We start from the raw sequence: 20,901 nt of genomic DNA on the forward strand, positions 1-20,901 counted from the left end.
TTAAGAAGTTCTTCATACCTGCTATGAGCAAGATAGCCCAATATTTGCAGTAGCCTAGTCGTGTTTATGTATGCATATACTTCTCTTGCCTTACTCTGGGTATTTTGGGGTGTGTTTTGGGTTTTTTGGGGGTTGGGTGCTTTTTGTTTGTTTTGTTCTTTGTGTGTGTTGGTTTTCTTCTTCTCATGTAAATCCACTCCATTCGTACTGATACAGACTGGTTTGTTCAGCAGCAGGGGTCAGTATACGAATTTATGACCAATATTTTTCTTCAGCAAAAGGAATCAATGAGTGAGTGTGACTGTGATTGTGTGATTGAGTGTGAGTGTGATTGAGTGTGAGTGTGTGATTGTGAGTGTGACTGTGAGTGTGATTGTGAGTGTGATCGGACAATGATAGACAGTGGCAGCGACAGTGACGGTGACAGCAGCAGCATTGCACAGAATGGTTTGTGAACATGTCAGGATACCTGTTGGTGTTTGGAGCAGGAGCCCACGTTGTTTATATCTGAAGGCTCCACGGTGGGTTTTGTGCCACAGACTCTGGGCAGCATTGCGCAGTGCTTTAGCATTCGTCCCCACAGGCAGCACGGCAGGGCAGGACGGCTTTTGCCCACAGACACTGCAGCAGATGTGCTAGCTCCTGCTGGCCCTGCTTTGCACCATGAATTTACCTGCATCTTTTGGTTCGTGTCCTTCGTGCCCTTTGGCTGAAGCTGAACCCACCCAGGTGCCCAGGGTGCCTACTGGGATGATGAACTTTGCAAAATGAGTGCTAGTTCTGAAACTTCACATTTCAGCATTGCTTGATGTGTGCACAGCCTCGTTTTTCTCACCAGTTCTGCTTCACAAGATGCACTGGAGTCACAACAGACGGCTTTGATCTTCGCACCCCCCAGGTGCAAGGGCTTCTTGCTCGGGTTTCTCACAGATTGTTTTGCACTGCGGTGCACCAAGATGGAAAGTTGCTCGTTGTGGGACGTAACAAGCCATGGAAATGAACCAAACTGGGGAAAAGCAGCTGAAGGTCACCAAAAGTGTCTGTGCTGAAGGTGATGGTGGAAAAATGGGGATGAAGGCAATGATCGTGCGACCAGCCTTGATGCCAGCACGCGTGCCCAGCAGGACATTGGCACGTAGCAACGAGCTCTTGGGAAAGAACGAATGCTGATTGAAGCCCATGCACTGCTTACCTGTGCCTGAGCTGTTCAGACGTGGAACCTCAGCTCTCTGAGGGTGTGCTTCTCAAGTTGCCCACAGTGCGTCGTGTGAACAAAAGAATGCTGCTTTCTAACACAGCATTGGACTTGGAATTTTATTCCTGAATTTCAGATGACAGAGATCTTTGGGTGAAGGGGAAAGCTCTTCACGAGGGCTACAAAGATGCCATGAGGCTACACAGGGAGGAAGTTAGAAGGATCAAAGCCCAGCTTACAATAAAAACTTCTTCAATAAGTGCATCAGAAATCAGAAGGCTAAGAAGAATCTCCATCCTTTTTTTGGAAGTGGGGGGAAAGAGTGACAAAGGAAGTGGAAAAGGTTGAGGTATCTCTGCCTTCCTTGCCTCGTCTGTAGTAGTTTGGCCAGTTTGTCCGTTGGTGCCGAGCCCCCCGAGCTGGAAGGCAGGGATGTGGAGCAGAATGAAGTCCTCATAATCTCAGAAGAAATGTTTAGTGACCTGCTACACCAGTTAGATGCACACAAGTCTTGGATCTCCAGCTGAGATCCACCCAATTTTAGTGAGGGAGACAGTGGAAGCGCACACCAAGCCACTTTGCACCACTTATCAGCAGTCGTGGCAAAAAGGAGAGGTCCCAGTTGACCAACAGACGTGATGTCCATCAACAAGAAGGATCAGGTGGAGCATCCAGAGAACTACAGGCCTGTCAACCTGACCTTGGTGCCAGGAAGGTTATGGAGCAGATCATCCTGAGTGTCACATACAGCACGTATGGGACAACCAAGCGACTGGGACCAGTCAACACGAGATTATGAAGGGCGAGTCCTGCTTTACCGACCTGGTCTCTGAGCATGGCAAGGTGACCCATTTGGCTGAGGGGAAGTGCTGGGGATGTTGCCTACTAGACTTGAATAAAGCTTTTGACACCGTTCCCCACAGGGTTCTCCTGGAGAAACTGTCTGCCCATGGCCTGGATGTGTGTGTGCTTCTCTGGGGGGGTGACTGCGGCCAAGGACTTGTGGTGAATGGAGTTATCCCAGCTGGAGGCCGTTCAGAACTGGTATTCCCCAGCTTTCAGTACTGGGGCCGGTTCTCTTTACCGTCTTCATCAGCGTTCCTCAGGGTTGGTCCTGTCCTGTTTAATATCTTTACTGATGACTTAGATGAGGGGATTGAGTGCACCCTCAGCAAGCTTGCAGATGGCAGCAAACTGTCAGCAAGTGCTGATCTGCCTGGAGGTAGGAGCATCCTGCAGAGGGATCTGCACGGGATGGATTGCTGAGCTGAGTTCAACGGGATGAAGTTCAACAGGACCAAATGCTGGGTCCTGCACTTTGGTGACAGCAACTGCAGGCAGAGCTACAGACTTGGGGCAGAGTGGGAGGAAGAATGCATGGAAGAAAAGGGCTGGAGGCGTTGGTTGATACTCAGCTGAACGTGAGCCGGCGGTGTGGCCAAGAAGGCCAATGGCATCCTGGCTTGTATCAGAAATTGTGCAGTTAACAGGGTTAGGGAGAAGATAATTCAGCTGTATTTGGCACCGGTGAGGCCACAGCTTGAATTTTCAGTTTTGGGCTCCTTACTGCAAGAAGGAAATGGAGGCCCTGGAGCGTGTCCAGAGAAGAACAAAGCTGGGGAGGGGTCTGGAGCACAGGCCTTATGAGCAGCAGCTGAGGAAACTGGGGTTGTTTGGTCTGGAAAAGGGGCGGCTCAGGGGAGTCTTTATCACTCCCTACAACAACCTGAGGGGAGGTTGTGGCAAGGTGGGCATTGGCCTTTTCTCCCGTGCCGTTAGTGATAGGCATAGAGGGAATGGCCTCAAGTTGTTCCAGGGGAGGTTCAGGTTCAGTATTAAGAAAAATTTCTTTCCCAAAAGAGTGGTGGAACGCAATGCCCAGGGAGGTGGAGGAGTCACCGTCCCTGGAGGTGTCCAAGGGACACCCAGATGTGCTGAGGGACGTGGTTTAGTGGGGTTATATTGGTGCATGGTTGCATATGGAGACGTTTTCCAGTCTGGATGGTGCTGTGATTCCAGTGATCTGGACAAGGGAACTATGAGCATGAATTTAGGAGATGATACCAAGTTAGGAAGGAGCGTTGACCTGCTTGAGGACAGGAAAGCTCTGCAGAGGGATCTGGACAGGCTGGATCGATGGGCCAAGAGCAATTATATGGAATCCAATAGAATAATTACCAGGTCGTGCTGCTGGGTCGCAACAACCCTGTACAGTGCTACAAGCTGGGAGAAGAGTGACTGAAAAGCTGCCCAGGTGGCCAAGATGTCCAGCAGCATCTTGGCTTGCATCAGGAATAGCGTAGCCATCAGGAGCAGTGACTTTCCCCTTCTACTCGGCTCTGGTGAAACTACATCTCAAATATTGCATTCACTTCAGAGGAACTCTCTACAACAAGGGCACTGAGGCACTGGAGTTTATTCAAAGAAGGGCAGTGAAGCTGGGGAAGGGTCTAGAGAGCAAGCTATCCCAGGCAAAAGCTCTTTGGGTCGTCGTGGTTGATCTTTGCACCCATTGCCGACGTGACCTATGGCTGAGGATGAAGCTTAAATTTGCTCCTCATATATAATATTCAGAATGTGCATCTGTTACCACTAAGGTCTGAGTTTCTACAGGAAAATCCTTAGCTTAGCCTTCCTGCCAAGACAGGAATCACAGAAAAGGCAACTAAAAACATATTTGATATTTGCTTTTTAGTAAGGAGCCACGTGCAAACAAGGAAAAACACATCAGTTATTCAGCAGCAGGTGACACAAGGAGCAGGACTGGAAAACCTCCCTGTCACCCCACTTTAAAGCATTTTCCAGTATTCCTTCCAACACAGAGACATCATCACTGACACCCCACAAGTGTGGGAGGTGAATCAGAGCCTGGCAGACTGAGAAACATGGCACAAACTGCGGCCAGCTGTGCTTCTTGGCACTGCGGCCGGATCCTTGGCATGTCAGTGGGTGAACTCACATGAAAGCACAGGAGCTTCCCTCCAGTCAGGCTCCCACAAAGGCTGTGCTTTTGTTCTTGTCCACAGCAGTGATACGGTCAGTAAGAACCAGTCCTACAAGCAGCTTTAACACAGAGGCTGTGCATCTGTAAGGATGCCTCCAGTATCATTTACTGGCATTTCATACGTTGAGAGAAACATTCAACGCCTGTGTCTAGGACCAAGGTTCAGATCCAAGCTTCCTCTGTGCTCAGCGGTGACCAACGGAGGTTCCCCCCTCCTGTGGTGGTGACCCAAGTTGTGCCACTGCTGGCTTTCCGGAGGTGCACAACTCTCCCTTTTTTCTACCTGTGAAGGTAAAGCTCAGAGCAGGGATTTCCATTCCAGGCTCTAATTTCTGGATGATTAAAGCAAGAGGAGAGAAGTCCTAACCGGCAGTGCCTACCCTACTGCTCAGGCTCCAGGAGAGAGATGCCCTCATTTCATTACAGTGGTTCTCATCTGGCTCACCGCTCTCCCCAGGGCACCTCGGACTTCTTTGTTCCTCAGGCTGTAAATTATGGGGTTCAGCAGGGGGGTGAGGATCCCGTATAGCATGGAAACTACCCTCTCCTGATGGGGTGAGTAGGTGGAGGAAGGCCGTACGTACGTGCAGATGGTGGTCCCATAGAAAAGGCTCACCACTGTCAAGTGAGCACCGCACGTGGAGAAAGCTTTGTGCCTGCTCTCAGCAGAGTTCATGCACAGGACAGCGAGGAGGATGCGGATATATGAGATCAGAGTGACCGCGAAGGCGCTGCTTCCGAGGACCCCAGCAACTGTGAGGGTCACCAGCTCCCTGCCGGCAGTGGGTGAGCAGGACAGCGCCAGAACAGGGGGTATGTCACAGTAATATTGGTCAACCTTGTTAGAGTCACAAAACAAGAGCGTACAAATCAGAGAGGTGTGTAACAGAGAATTAAGAAATCCGACCACCCAAGTGCCGATGGCGAGGTGAGCGCACAGCCTCGTGCTCACCATGTTCACGTACTGCAGCGGGTGGCAGATGGCGACATAGCGGTCGTATGCCATCACAGCCAGGAGGAAAATCTCTGTGCCCACGACGTCAATGAGGAGGAACAGCTGGAGCATGCAACCAGCGAACGAGATCGCCTTGCTCCCAAACAGCAAGGCCTGCAGCATCTTCGGCACAGTGATGGTGGGACATAGGATGTCCAGTAAGGACAAGTTGCCGAGGAAGAAGTACATGGGGCTGTGCAGGTGAGCATCTGTCCTAATGGCAACGAGGATTGTGACGTTGCCTGCCACGGTGGCCAAATAGATGCTCAGGAACAGCACGAAGAGAAGAACTCGCACCTCCGGAGCGTCAGAAAGGCCTACGAGAATAAACTCAGATACTGTCGACGTGTTGATCCTCTGCATCTTATCTTTCCTTGTGGAAATGTCACGAGTGTACCTGGGGAAAAAAAAAAGGAACAGTCAAAATCCAATTTTCCTTCTTAACAAGGTGATGTTTTGGTCTGCGTTGAGGTTTAAAAACAATTCCAAGTTTGCATCAACTAAAAGAAAAGTGAGAAAGAAAAAAAATAAAAAATCGCATTAAGCTTAACGGTGATGAATCCAAAAGTTTAACTTTTCTCAGATTGGAGGGAGAAAAGTTGAATACAAAGACACAACAGCAGGAGCACTTCAGGACATAGCTGGGCATCCTGCTTCTCTCTTCCAGCTCAGAGGCCTCCGTGGAGACTTGGCACATTCTGCAGCATTAACACGGCTCGTAGCAACTTCAGCAGCCGTTGTAGGGGGAGATTAAGTGCAGTACCAGCACCTCCTTCCTTACTGAGCAAATTCCTCAAAGTGCTGCAAGAAATGCTTCAGCAGCAGTAAAAGGCACATGGTGTTTAAATCACGGCATCACTTGGGAAGACGGGAAATGATTCAGGTGGAGCACAGCAGGAAGCAGAGGGAACACTCACTGCGGCGAGGAGCTCGTTACTGGCGATGCGCTGCAGCCTGCGCCTCCAGGAAACCTGCCTGCCCTTCTTCCCTTTTATGTCCGATCAGAAGATCTGCTGACAGCAAAATGAGCCCACAGGAGCTCCAAGAGCACCGATTTATTCAGGAAAAAATGGGTCCTGATTTAACAGCACAAGAATTTTCACGCAGAGATGGATTCGTGTTGGAAAAGACCTTGAAAGACACACGAGCGCCAGCTAGAACACCAGACACAGGAGTGCCTCTTCATCAGCAAGGTGTCATAATTATGTGCTGTGGGCGTACCAAGGGAGGGGTGTCTCTGAGGTTTTCTTGGGCATGAGGCACTTTGAGTGCAGTGAAAGAGTCACAAAGAGACAGCAATGCAATAAAATGACTTCCTCGCCCCGAATCTTTGGATTCCGGCCACTTTTGTGTTGAGAACCTTCCCACTGAGCTGTGGTTCAGAACCCAAGCCTACCCTCAGGGAAGGGAGATCAAAGGCTTTCTTCTCCCTGGGTCCTACTCAGGCACCATCCAGATTGTGGGATTTTTGTACATCACACGAGTCCCGAGTCCTGATTTCTTTAAGCCACACTTATGTCACCTTTACAAAACCTTCACCAGTGTTTTCCAACCACCTTTCCTTGGTCTGGCACCTACACATAATGGGGCAAAAATAACTTTGGCGACAGCTTCTCTGCAGCATTAGGTTGACAAACCACAGGCCTGTCCTGCTGTGGTTATGCAGACCTTTGCAGCTCGCCCTCCTGGTCCACTCCATCCCCCCTGCACAACTGCCAGCCCAACGACCCCGGAGGTTGGCAGCACCTACAGCAGAGATCCGTTCTATCCTCACCTACAGGAAAAGCTACAATTGCTTTTGCAACGTTTTGATTCCGGAGCGTGAGATTTGATTTTATTTTTTAACGTATTCACACCATGTTTTTGGAGTGACTCCGCTAAAAATATTCTCAGTGACTGAGCTAAATGATTTGTTGATGGAATCATCGAATCTCCAGGGTTGGAAAAGGCCTCCTGGATCAGCCAGGCCACCTGTCTACCCATCACCAATGGTCCTGTGCTCCAGGCTCTGCTGTGCTGGAGGGCTTTCCTCGCGTTGTTTCAGTGATGATCGTGGTGCTCTCAGCTGGGCACAGCAACTCCAGCAAATCGAGGAGTTACAAATGCTTGGGGATGATGTAATTGTTTTGTCTCCAATCATCCTTCCACTTGATGAAAAAACCTTAAAACTGATCGTAAGGGGAAGCAACCCAATGAGACTTTGGTCATTTGGGGTTCAAAGTGAGCTACAAACCAAAGCTTACAAAGGCATCCTATTGTAACACTTACCCAGAGCATAATGTGACTTGGTCAGCTGGCTAAATTTGCTGACTCCTTTGGCTGCAAGATATGGACCTCCACCAAGTCCATCAAAGGAAGGCCCCAGTAGCTGCCTGTAGCCAGAGGATGAAGCCTCACCCACCAGCAGAAGCAGAATTTACTTGCCATGCTGTTAGCACAAGACTGCAAATAGCTCGGTTTGCAAATCAGGTACCACTAATTCCCAAGATCATAACGAACTGCACACACCACTCCTATCTGCCGTGTGAAAACACGGCCCTTGAACTCTTGTGAATGTCATCAGTAACCAAATGTTTCCTCAACTGGGTCGTGCAATTATTTTAATCAGTTTTATTAGCTACATGCACGCCAAGGCCTAGTGAACATCAGTGTGTCACAAGGCTGGACCTGCTCGCCTCTGAAATACTCTGTACATGTGCAGTAATTGCAGCAACCCCGAAATACTGCTCAGAAAAAAAGATGAGGCCTTAAGCCCAAACGCCTGCGCATCACGTGTTGCCTGTAGAGCGGGCATTATTCAACCTCCAGTCAAATTCACATTTCCCAGGCAGTTTTCCTCACCTCATCGTGCCTCAAAGCCACCTGGAGGTACGTGTGTGGTGGATCTCCCATGCACCTAAGCTGCTGCTTATCTGTAGTACAGCAGAAACTAGTTGGTGTGAATCTTACATATTCAGCGTCGCTCTCTCCAGCAGTGTCCTCCCTTATGAAACTCAGAATTAGCAATTCTATTCAAAACACTGAGCCGTGCTGACCAGGGTCTGGGAAGAACCCTTAGAATCATAGAATCACCAAGGTTGGAAAAGACCTGAAAGCTCATCCAGTCCAACTGTTCACCTATTCCCAGTAGCTCCCAATAAACCATGTCCCTCAACACAACATCCAGCCTTTCCTTGAACACCCCCAGGCTCGGTGACTCCACCACCTCCCTGGGCATCCATTCCAAGAAGGCCATGAGAGCTCTGCAGAACAGGAGCCCTGGTGCAGCTGGGGGGGACCAGTTCTGCACTGAATTGGCCTCATCTTCACCATTGCTGAGATTAGGAGAGCTGGGAGCTGTTTGAAACCAGCCCACGCCAAGCAGCATTGGAGCAGCCCCAGCATGCAGCTGGCTCTGCTTGACCCATTGCTGACAAACGGCTCTGATTAGAGAAGAGCACCTTCACTTTTCTTGGGGTCGAACTAAAGCACTGTGGATCGTTCCAGTTCTCATAGGCCATTTTTCTTTTGGGGCAGCCTCTTGCTGTCCCCTAGAATAGAGCTGTAATCAAGCCTGGATGCCTAATTAGAGAGCTGCTAATTTCAAGGAGAGAAACCTCGAGACTCTAACGATGCACAGCGGAGCCAATTTAAACACACAAACTCAGCCATCAACTTTTTAACCACATCTACCGAGACCTCATAAAAACCATCCTGAGTAATTACCCAGAGGAACAAAACGATGTCATTAAATAGTTTGCTTTGGGATACAGGTGGTCAAAAGCGGAATGCAATTCGTGTTTGGCTTCAGAGTAATTATTTCTAGTTTCCGCGTTGATTTGTGTTGTGCTTCCTTGCGGCAAAGATAATAGCAGAAAATTCCCCAAGAGGAAACGTGGGGCTTAAGAAATAGGAAAAAAAAAAAAAAAAAAAGAGAAGAAAATGACAGTTGTGCAATTACAGACCAAAGAAACAACAGAAGTTCAGCACTCCTGGCCCTCATGGACGCATCACCATCCAACAAAAATTTCAGTCGTCCATTAAAAGTCGTCGGCCCCGTTTGGCAGCACCTCCCTTCCGCTCCCAGCAGAAATGACTCCACGTGGGGCATTGCCTTGACACCCCCAGCAAACAAGTGGCAACTGAGGGATTCTGTTTTGAGCTCGAACGTCTGTCACTGACACCATCTGTGATTGATGTTAACTGAGAAAAACCACAAACTTTCACAAACTCTCAAACTTTCACAGTAAAGTTTTTGAAGTGTGGCAGAGCTGTATCCCGAAGGAGGTCCTTGGTCCCACAGCTTGCACTACAAACAAACAGATCTTTTTGTCTCTTCGAGCTTTGAAATCCATGGGGTTTGACCCACGGCCTCATCACAGAATCACAGAACTGTAGGGGTTGGAAGGGACCTCCAGAGATGATCGAGTCCAACCCCCTGCCAAAGCAGTTCCCTACACCAGGGCATAAAGCATAAGGGAACTTTCAAGACCTTGACATTTCTCCACAGTCTCAGACAGTTGCATTAAAATAGAGACTGAAACAACTGCTGACAAGAAAAGTCAATCCACAAGGGCACACACTTACCTGAAACCCCCCTGCTTACCAGCCCCAGGGACCCCCTCCATGGCCAACGTGTCCATCTGCATGCTTTGGTCTCCTTCCTGCCACCTCTTCTGGGGTGTCAGAGCAGTGAAGTTGCCTCAAGCAGCGGATCAGTGATGGCAGCCAATGGAATCATAGAGTGGCTTAGGTTGGAGGGGGCCTTAGGGATCACCGAGTGAGCTGAGAGAGCTGGGATGGGTCAGTCTGGAGAAGAGGAGGCTTGGGAGAGACCGTATGGCCCTCTACAACTGCCTGAGAGGAGGTTGTGATAAGATGGGGGTTGGCCTCTTCTTCTAGGAAACAGCAATAGAATGAGAGGGAATGAGCCAGGGAGGTTCGGGTCGGGTGTCAGGTGGTGGAATGGGCTCCCATGGAGGTGGTGGAGTCACCGTTCCTGGAGGCATCCAAGAAATGTGGAGACACAGAGGGACTCTGTGGTTCGGAGGACATGGTGGGGGTGGGTCAGTGGTTGGGCCGGATGATCTTAGAGGTCTTTTCCAACCAGAACAATTCTGTGATTCTTTTCTGTGTTTCTATGATCATGCCTAGATTTTGCTTATCCTCAAGGACATTCAAAGCTGGTAGTGCAGATCATACCCCAGACGTTGCCCCTTAAGCATCCAGAGCTCCACCAGGGCTCCCAAATCCTGATTTCCTCTCCCATTTTCCCTACTGTTTTAGAGCACAAGTGTGTCTTTATCCCATGTCCCCATGTGTATCAGCTCCCATGAAGGTTGGACGGTGCTGCCCCTGGATTCATTCATTGCCACCCCATGACTTTTCCTGGCAGATCCCAGCTTGACCCACAGCCTGCCCTCACCCACATGCAGCTACGTGGACATCCTTCCTGCAAACCCATCTCTTTCTTTCCTATTCTCAGTTGATAAATCTCGTGTGCTTAAAGTTTGGTGTGACGTCAATGCAAAACTAAGTGTTGGTCATCCATTTAAATCCCTCTTTTTTATTTCCCTTTTGCATTCTTCCTTCTTTAAATACATTCCTGCGCTGATTTATTTTGTGGTAGCACCCAGCAGCAAGTTCAGCATGAGGCACGTGATGGAAAGCAGATGCTCCCCATGTCCAGGCATCACAACACATGGCTCATCCATGGGCTGTTCCCTAATTGCATTCATTTAAATTGACAGAAGGGCTCTCGAGACACTGGCCAGCTCTGAAACTAGAGGCTGGTTTGGGAACTCCTTCACTGTTATTCCGTTCTGTTGAGCTGGTGAACATCTGGTAGATGATCACTGTCTAAGCCCCATGTCCCCAAGGACCCGCTCTGGTGTCCCCAGAGATCAGCTGTGGTGCCCCAGAGGGGACAAGGGACACCTCCATGTCCCCGAGGACCAACCCTGGTGTCTCCAAGGGGACGAGGGCACCCTGATGTCCCCAAGGATCAGCTCTGGTGTCTCCCTATGAGGACAAGTGACACCTCCGTGTCACTGTTGATGGTCGAACCCCTCCTGGTCAGTGCAAAAAGAAGTGGTTCGGTAAAGGAGTCCAGCTCAGCCACTCTGCCTCTGCAGAGGGATCTGTCCTGACTCCTCCTGGATGCCTGCATTAAGCAGACACGAACCTGTGATAATGCCCCCGGAGCTCAGCAACAGGTGAAATGCACGCAGCGCTGGTCAGACGGCTTGAAAAGATCCTTTCGTCCCTCCTTCCTCACAAGAAAGAAGATCAGTACTGAGATTTAGAGTAGCCAATGGAACATGCTCTTCTGAAGAATGCGTGCTTTCCGACATAGCAGAAGGTGAAAAGCACTGCATGCTTTCTATGCCATCTTTGTGTTCCTCAGAGACGTCTTCAAAGAGTCTTCAAAGTTGGATGGAGGTTAAATGTGACCCACAGAGAAAAGCTCGTTTTTGTTTGCAATTAGGGCAGGAAAATCTCCAGTTTCTCATTTGTCTCTTAGGGTTGACGAGTCAGCAAGGAGGAGATCACTGCTAGGAAAGCACCTCATGCTTTTTGTACGCGCCTCTCACCTTCTGCTAATATCTGGGCAATTCTTTGGATCCTGCCCTGTTCTCCACCACTTTTCAGTGTTCTTCTTTTCCACCATTCGTAATGCAGAATACATCAGCACCAATGTTCTGTCGGTGAAGAGGAACCAACGCCATGAAGGCACGACTCAGTTAGCTTTGCTTAGATCATTACACTGCAGAGGTGCTTAGATCAGAGAACTAGCCCCATGACTTTGAGTATGAATGAAGAACAAAAGCCCAGTGCCATGCTTGGTGACTGCAACGTGATCAGTATTGACTGAAGCTGCCCTCAAGGATCCGGCCATCCAAAATGTCCCTGTTGTATTTCAAATTTTCTGTATCTTTTTCAGTGAATTGCTGAGCATTTTGCTCAGCCTTTCACACGGATGAACACCACCACAAAATGAACACAACCCCGAAAAGTAATGAGCTAAATCACAAATACAGGTGAACACATCCACGGGCATGGATGAATGCAATCACAAGTACAGCTGAACACAAATTCAGGTGAACTCAACCACGACCCCAGTTACTAAATCTCAATACAACATGAACTCCCAAGTCTGAGCCGCACAAGGCACCTGAAAACATTTTAAATCATCCCCCCCAAATTTGTTCCAAGTTTTTCACCTCCCAGGGCATCGTTCCTTTCTTCCTCCTGCTTGCTTTGCCATATCCTGCTCAAGTTCAAGTTTCTTGTTGCAAAGAATTTGGGAGACTTTCTAGCAATTTCTCTTGTCTGGGAAGGCTGGAGCATTGAAGGCTGATGAGAAGGGACAGAGCACCACAGACCTCTATGCACCCCAAAGCCCTTTGTGTTAAATCAAACAAGCTGGGGCATGGCAGGCAATGGGAAACACTGCTTGGATCAGAGAAGCTGCAGGGCTAAGGCGGGTTGCCATCGTGGGACACTGGCATTGCCCAAGGACAGACTGGGTGAACGGGGTGGGATAGGAAGATACAGCAATCTGAGCATCTGTTCCTCAGGACAGGGAAAGGTCTGGGCAGACCAAAGCTGGTGGGGGTGACGTGCCACTGAGGGCTTACATACAAGTCAGCTCGAGCTTGTTTCCTTGAACTCCAGCACTTAGAGCCTTACTTCTGTGCCTAGGCAGGCAGGTGGCTCTATCCCCGTTAGAGATGCTTGGGTCTCATTGCTGGAAAGAGCAGAGGAAAAGCCCAACTGTGATGTTTTTTATTAAGAAGGTGAGAAATGCTGCCAGCATTCAGGGGGGTTCATTGGTGTGCAGAGAGGCTGAACCCCCGTATTGCCGCCGAGACGCCTCTCCCAGCGACAGCGCTCGTGTCGTGGCTCCAGAGCACCAGCCAAGGCTCCAAATTGCATCCAGTGTCTAAACAACTCCATCCAGTGTCTAAATAAAGCTGGGAAAACTGTTCTTAACAGCACTGCCTCCTTTTGCACCTTTATGGGGAAGCACCAAATCCAAATGGGAGAGTTCAGACTTGCTATGGTAGGAAAGCTGTGAGCTGTCAGCCTGGTAAGAATTCAAATCATGGTCCTGACACCAAGCAGTAATAATAGTAAGTAATATTACTGGAAATTGCAGCAGCAAGGGAAGGAGGAAAGATTCTGCTCCTGCCATCAGCATCAGCAAATGATGAAACTCACACCTGATAGCAGATTTTATTGCAGGATTCTGCGTATGACAGAGCTGTATCTGTGAGAAGGCAGAACACAGAGATCATCTGTCTGCTGAGAAGGTGGGTGCACAGAGAAGGTGCCTGATGGGTGCACAGGGATGGAGGCATGCGGCCCCAGCAGTGGCAGCAGTGACATGAAAGGCACAGGGCACAGTGTGCTGAGGCTGAACTGGCCAGAGGGATCTCATATCTCGTATGGTGCCATGTGAGGAGCTGTAAAACACAGGGGCTTTGGCCTGGGGGTGTCCACAGCTCAGGGAGCTGCTGGACATCGCTCATGCGTCACTTGCTTTGTATATATACCCATACAGATTTATGATGGTCGTAACTATTATCCTTCTTCTCCCCTCTTCCTTTTTTCTATTGTATGAAATGTGTTTATCTGTGAAATGAAACAGCTCATGTGCAGCAATGCAGCACTCATGGACCGTCACCATGGGAAGGAAGACCTCAAAGAAATAGCATTGAGCAAGGCAGCCCACAAAAGAGGCGGTCCTGCTATCAACAAGAAGGTCATGGATGAGTCTGGGAGCTCTTACAGCAGAAGAACATGTCTGTAAGCACAAGCAGCTCAGCAAGAAGGATGTGGGAGAATCCAGCTGCTCACGGTCCTCACAGTGATGGCGATGAGCAGGGTTCCACAAACGGTAGAGAAGAGAGGGCAGAATGAGGAGTGTGCTTTTGCCACTGCCTTATCGTGCTTGAGTCCAACGGGGTGAACTCCATCAGCGGGTTTGTTCTCTATAGACACCAAATAAACGGGGCCTGAGGCACAGAAAGGAGCTGCCAGCAGCGGTGTTCGATGCGGGGCGTTATCCCCACACAGACGTATTCATCACCCATATGCTAAATACAAATCATTCTTCACAGAATCACAGAATTGTAGGGGTTGGAAGGGACCTCCAGAGATGATCGAGTCCAACCCCCTGCCAAAGCAGGTTCCCTACAGCAGATCTTCCTTTGATGCCTTTTTGGGACAGTTTCCGTTTAAAATCAATGCTTCTCTTGGGGAATAGCAGCTGATGTCCGACTCAGGATTTGTTACTGAAGCGCATAATAGAAAGCTCAGACTGCTTCTCTGAGCACAGCGGTAGAAACAGCACCTTCAGGAATCCTCCTCATTTCACCTTTCCTCAAAAAGACAACTAGCTCCCTGCTTTTGACCATAATGTCAATTTGGAGACAAGTTGACCAGAAGGGATGGTGCAGCTACAGCTCAGCTCCCACCATTTTTGGTGTGTCCCAAGGGAGGTCCCAGCCCAAAGAAATGTACTGTCCTCCTCAGTCCTCCAATGTGATGCAGCAGCTCCTTGTTGTCTGTCTGACTGTGGTACAGTGCAGGACTCATTAACCTCTGAGTGCTTTTGGCACCATGGAAATGACTGTGGGGGAAATGACTTGCAGCCCAAACCACACAAACAACACAAGGGGTAAAGAAACTGCAGTGGAGGTTCCTTCTAATTCGTACAGCAGACCTCACAAAAGTCTCCCAACCCAACTGTCTGCTTCTAAAGGCAGAATTTCACGGCTGTGCTTGAGCAGTTAGAGAGCTCACAGATCACAGAATCACAGAATCACAGAATCACCCGGGTTGGAAGGGACCCCAAGGATCATGTAGTTCCAACCCCCCTGCCTAGCAGGGCCACCAAACATACACATTCAGATCAGGTTGCCCAGGACCCCGTCCAACCTGGCCTTAAACGCGTCCAAGGACGGGGCATCCACAACCTCCCTGGGCAGCCCGTTCCAGGGCCTAACCACTCTCCTAGTAAAGAACTTCCCCCTAACATCCAACCTAAATCTTCCCTCCTTCAACTTGGATCCATTTCCCCTCGTCCTGCTATTGTCAGCCCTTTTGAAGAGTTTACTCCCCTCCTGGGTGTAGGTTCCCTTCAGGTATTGATAGGCTGCCATGAGGTCACCCCGCAGCCTTCTCTTCTCCAGGCTGAACAAGCCCAACTCCCTCAGCCTGTCCTCATAGGGGAGCTGCTCCAGCCCCCTGATCATCTTAGTCGCCCTCCTCTGGACCCTTTCCAAAATCTCTATGTCTTTCTTGTACTGAGGGCTCCACACCTGGACACAGGACTCCAGATGGGGCCTCACAAGAGCCGAGTAGAGAGGGACAATCACCTCCCTGTCCCTGCTGGCCACCCCTCTCCTGATGGAGCCCAGGATCCCATTTGCCTTTCGAGCTGCCAGAGCGCACTGCTGGCTCATGTTCAGTCTCTCGTCCATCAGGACCCCCAGGTCCTTCTCTGCCAAGCTGCTCTCAAGGACCGCTCCTCCCAGCCTGTCGAGGTGCCTGGGGTTCTTCCGGCCCAAATGCAAAACCTTGCACTTTGCCGTGTTGAACCTCATCAGGTTCACCCGAGCCCAGCCCTCCAGCCTGTCGAGGTCCCTCTGAATGGCATCCCTTCCTTCCACCGTATCAACCGCACCACTCAGCTTGGTGTCGTCAGCAAACTTGCTGAGGGTGCACTCGATTCCCTCATCGATGTCATTAATAAAGATGTTAAAGAGCACCGGTCCCAAGACAGACCCTTGGGGGACACCACTTGTTACCGGCCTCCACCTGGACATAGAGCCATTGACCACCACCCTCTGTCTGCGGCCTTTCAACCAATTGCTTATCCATCGGGTCGTCCACCCATCAAATCCACTTCCCTCCAATTTGGAGATGAGGATGTGGTGGGGGACCATGTGACACGGTTTGTATTCGTCAGACCCTAAGTGTTCACTTGCTCCTCTGATGACTCCTGACCACTTCCATCCAAACGGCCCAGCTGCACGTTGCTCTTAGACCTGCAACACTACAAACTGTGGCAGCTGGAAGGAGCAGCCCACCCCTGCCTTCCTCGCTTCTCATCTTCCTGCAGGACCCAACTTGCAGAGCAGATCTCCGCTGCAAGATGGGAAAACTGCTGTGGAAATATTTCAAACAATGCAGGAGAAGCACAAGACTGCCAGGAGCAATGGGATCCCAGGAGATTTCTTTGCTGGGGGTGGGCAAGGAGATAAAAGTGTGCACCAGATTGCAGTGAGGGCAGTGCTGGAGCGTGGTCACCTCGACTGGAAGCATTTGTGGTTCAGATAAACCTCACAGTTGTGTGCAAGAGTTTTATTTATCCTAGCTTTGCTCTTGTAGCAAAGGAGTCCCATAAACATGACATGAAGTTCTACTTTCAGTCCTGACTTAATATTTCCTTACTACCTTGTTCTTACCACTGCCTGCTCACAGAACAAATCAGTATCACCACTGTGCTACAAGCTGCCATCCCTTGGGCGTCCAGCCTGTACAAATTTGGAAGGAAAAACTGAAAAGAAGTAAAGCAGGAAATAATTCCAAATTTTAGAAAGGCTTGAGGTTGGCCCTTGCTGCTCAGTGGGTATTTTAACTCAGTGCAAAATGCAGAGCTGTTCGGCCTTTCAGGCTCTTGTAAGGATCCTCAGCAACATGCAGAGGAGTAAATGCTATTTTCACTTTCAGCAGCTGTTCCGTGCACAATGTGCCCCTTCCTGCTGTGTGTAAATGTGGGTAGGAATCACCCTGTCTGTGGGAAAGGTTTCCAAACCACTGAGACATGAAGCTGTGTCTCCTCTGCCTTCTTTGGCAGTTATTTCATTTTCTGCAGTCAGCAAGACATCCTGCAGTAGCTCTGTGACTTTGTTTAATTATTTTATTTGCCCATAATTAAAAGAAAGAATCTGAGCTGGAGCTGAAGGGTAGAGATGGTGGTGGGAAGGGCGGCATCAGTGCCACGTGGGGCACTGAGGAAAAGAGTTGGTGCACTGCAAAGGAAAGGGAAAAGCCTTCATTCCCATCACTGCCTCAGCAAATGACCCTGCTGGCACCTCGTGTCAGAGCTTTAACTGAGAGCCCATTGAGATCCTACAGCATGCTCGGTATTTCTGAGAGCGTTTATCTATTTGCTGGTGTTTCAGGTCGTGCCCAGGAGCCCCACTGGGGGCCTGTGGTCAAGGACGAGAGAACAGAGGGGAAATGTCAACTTGCCACAGGGTTTGCAGTGCCCTCCAAACCCAAAGACGAGCCTTCGGTGTGAGTGAACAACAAGCTTTTATTCAAAAGGCATTTTGTGGCAATGCTGACCAAATACATCGTGCCACATTAATGGTGTAGAAGCAAAGAAACATCACAAAGCAAACCTCCTGCACGCCTTGGCTCCCAGGGAGGCCGATGAGGACGAACTCCTTCACACCGCTCGCATTCCCCACGTTGGTCGGTTGGGCAGCCATGCACAGCACGCACCATTTTTTGTGGCAGTGACCAAATACATCATGGTGAAAGATCCTTCGTGAAAACTGCCCACGGTTCTACACCTTTCCCTCTTCACTTCCTACTCTTCCACCCCACAGTTTTCTCACGGCACTCTTGACCTCTTTATTCCTCAGAGCGTAGATGAGGGGGTTCAGCATGGGGGCGACGATGGTGTAAAACAGCGCCACGATCTTGTCCTCCGAGAGGTCACTGGATGGACGCACGTAGGTGAAGGTGCACGGCCCGAAGAACAGAACCACTACGGCGATGTGGGACCCACAGGTGGAGAGGGCCTTGCGCCGTCCTTCCCATGTGTGGCTTCTCAAGGAGACCAAGATCACCGCGTAAGACACAACCAGGACGGAGAAAGAGCTCAGAGCTATCATCCCGCTGTTGGCGGTGACGCTGAGGCCGACGGTGTAGGTGTCGGCACAGGCCAGCTGTAGCAGGGGGTGGACATCGCAGAAGTAGTGGTCAACTTTGTTGGGGCCACAGAAGGGGAGCCGAGCGACCAGCAGAGTCTGCAGCACGGAATGCAGGCAGCCTCCCAGCCACGAGCCCAGCACCATGCGGCCGCACGTGCGCCGGCTCATCAGCGCGCTGTAGTGGAGAGGTCTGCAGATGGCCGTGTAGCGATCGTAGGCCATCGCTGTGAGGATGAAGATCTCCGTGCAGCCAAAGAAATGGACCCCGAAGAGCTGTGCTATGCAGCCCACAAAGGAGATGGATTTGTTTTCCGCAAGGAAGTCGGCAATCATTTTGGGAGACGTGACGGAGGAGTAACAGATGTCTACAAAGGACAGGTAGCCAAGGAAGAAGTACATGGGGGAGTTCAGACGCTGGCTGCTGATCACAGTGACAATAATGAGCAGATTTCCCGCCACATTAATGGTGTAGAAGCAAAGAAACATCACAAAGCAAACCTCCTGCACGCCTTGGCTCCCAGAGAGGCCGATGAGGACGAACTCCTTCACGCCGCTTGCATTCCCCACGTTGGTCGGTTGGGCAGCCATGCACAGCACGCAGCCTGTGCACAAGGAAAAGCAAGGACAGGTGATCCGTCATCATTGTCATCACCACCACAAATTCTGTACCAGAGACTAGAATCATAGAATCATAGAATCACCAAGGTTGGAACAGACCTCAAAGCTCATCCAGTCCAACCGTTCACCTCTTACCAACAGCTCCCACTAAACCACGTCCCTCAACACAACATCCAGCCTTTCCTTCAACACCCCCAGGCTCGGTGACTCCACCACCTCCCTGGGCACCCATTGCAGTGCCTGACCACCCTTTCCAAAAAGTAATACTTCCTGATGTCCAGCCTGAATCTCCCCTGCCGTAGCTTGAAGCCGTTCCCTCTGCTCCTATCCCTGATGACACGAGAGCAGAGGCCGACCCCCAGCTCACTGCAGCCTCCCTTCAGGCAGCCATAGAGAGCAGTGAGCTCTGCCCTGAGCTCCTCTTCTCCAGGCTGAACATTCCCAGCTCCTTCAGCCTCTCCTCATCAGCCCTGAGTTCCAGGAAGCACGCAGGATTACTATGAACCCTACAGAATGATTGACTTTCCCTATTTTTTTCCCCTGGGTATTTCATTCTCCTCGAGTGAAACTTTGGCTGTGGCTGCCACCGTGCTGCTTCGTCCTGGTGCTTTGGGGTTGCGAAGGACCGAGCCTACTTTGTACTACAGGAAGGACAGTGTGAGGCACAACAGGGGTGCAGGGCAGGATGCTTTCCCCCATTATAGCCCAAGGTTATGATTACAACCCTTGTAAGGAGAATGCCTTCGTGAGGACTGGAAATATCACTTGGAACACTGATTTATTCTGTAAGAATAAATAGTCTTTGAATTGTTGTTTAGAAGGGAAATGAAACTATGCAGGGGGAAAAAAATCTCTCTTACACAAATTTTGGGGGAGAAAAAATTGCAATGTCATGGGCTGAAAAAATGAGTTCTGGGGGAGTTATCTGTCATGGAGGAAACGACAAAAAATTATTTAGTCACCACTTCAGCATTTATCTTACTCTAAATCTCAGTACTGATCTTGCTTCTCATAAGGAAGGAGGGACAGAAGGATCTTTTCAAGCCGTCTGACCAGCGCTGCGTGCATTTCACCTGTTGCTGAGCTCCGGGGGCATTATCACAGGTTCGTGTCTGCTTAATGCAGGCATCCAGGAGGAGTCAGGACAGATCCCTCTGTAGAGGCAGAGTGGCTGAGCTGGACTCCTTTACCGAACCACTTCTTTTTGCACTGACCAGGAGGGGGTAAAGCCAGCTTCAGAGAAACAACCATTTCCATGCCCTGGAAGTCACCCACTGGAAATCACTGATGCCACTCTATTCTTTGTGTTGTGGTTGTATTCCATGTTTGCAGGCACCTGTGAATCTCTGCAGGTTCTCTTTCCAGAAGGTGGGGCTCCTTTGCTTCTGTTGGTTCCAATCGTTGCCCCCCAGCAGTAAAGAAGTAAACTTCATCTTAAAAAAGGCATTAATATTTCCAGCTCCATCAGAGTTCCTTCAGCCCTAGAAACCAGTAGATGCAAACTCTTCATGGAATTTAACCCAGAAATAGACATCTTAGAAGTAAATTATTGCCTGAATCGGATGCATTTTAGTTTGCTGACATTCCTAAGTCAGCTGGTGTTCAAAATGAGCATCAAACCACAGTCGGCTCCCCCTGAGTGTGCAGTTGAGCCCTGAGCATGGAACGATGCAGTGAACTCAACCTCTGCAGCACCGCTGACATTACAGAACCAGAAATGACAAATTCAGTACAGGACTCCCAAAAGTTATGTCCTACCCCTTCAAGAATCTTTTCCAGGACGTCACTGGCGGATGATGTAATTCAACCACCTGCAAAACGAAATAAACACAACATGGAACTGCTGACGTTTCAGAGAGGATTAAAAATGCTTACCTTCCCCTTATTGCATGCATTCTTCCCTAAAACTTTATGGGATTCGTGGCCAACAAAAGGGCAAAACCCAAATGGTCTGAGCAGGGTTGCAGGACCAGCCCTGCACATGCATGGCTCTGGTGAAAGATGGCAGAGAGTTAATAATGGTTGTGAAAGTTGCTTTTTTTATTTTCACATCTGTTTGAGGGAAAGGGAAAAAGGGGAAAGAAGAGAAGGGAGAAGGGGAAAGGGGAAAGAAGGGGAAGGGGAAGGGGAAGGGGAAGGGGAAGGGGAAGGGGAA

General features: G+C 49.8%; 2 protein-coding genes across 2 annotated transcripts; both read right to left on the reverse strand.

Annotated features, from left to right (window-relative positions):
* Positions 1-4,611: 4,611 nt before the first annotated feature.
* On the reverse strand, positions 4,612-5,556 carry LOC122193374 (olfactory receptor 5V1-like). Its single transcript, XM_042894144.1, has one exon. It carries the CDS (start codon positions 5,554-5,556, stop codon positions 4,612-4,614), a length of 945 nt encoding a protein of 314 aa, XP_042750078.1.
* Positions 5,557-17,692: 12,136 nt separating this feature from the next.
* Positions 17,693-20,616, reverse strand: LOC122193376 (olfactory receptor 4S2-like). Its single transcript, XM_042894145.1, has 2 exons — positions 20,505-20,616; positions 17,693-18,730 (listed from the first exon to the last, which is right to left on the reverse strand). The coding sequence occupies exon 2, from the start codon at positions 18,714-18,716 to the stop codon at positions 17,760-17,762; it is 957 nt and encodes a 318-aa protein (XP_042750079.1). The 5' UTR covers positions 18,717-18,730; positions 20,505-20,616; the 3' UTR covers positions 17,693-17,759.
* Positions 20,617-20,901: the final 285 nt, after the last annotated feature.

The sequence above is a fragment of the Lagopus leucura genome, unplaced genomic scaffold, assembly GCF_019238085.1.
Source record: "Lagopus leucura isolate 7727_CA_CO unplaced genomic scaffold, USGS_WTPT01 50478-0_obj-0_obj, whole genome shotgun sequence".
Lineage (NCBI taxonomy): Eukaryota > Metazoa > Chordata > Aves > Galliformes > Phasianidae > Lagopus > Lagopus leucura.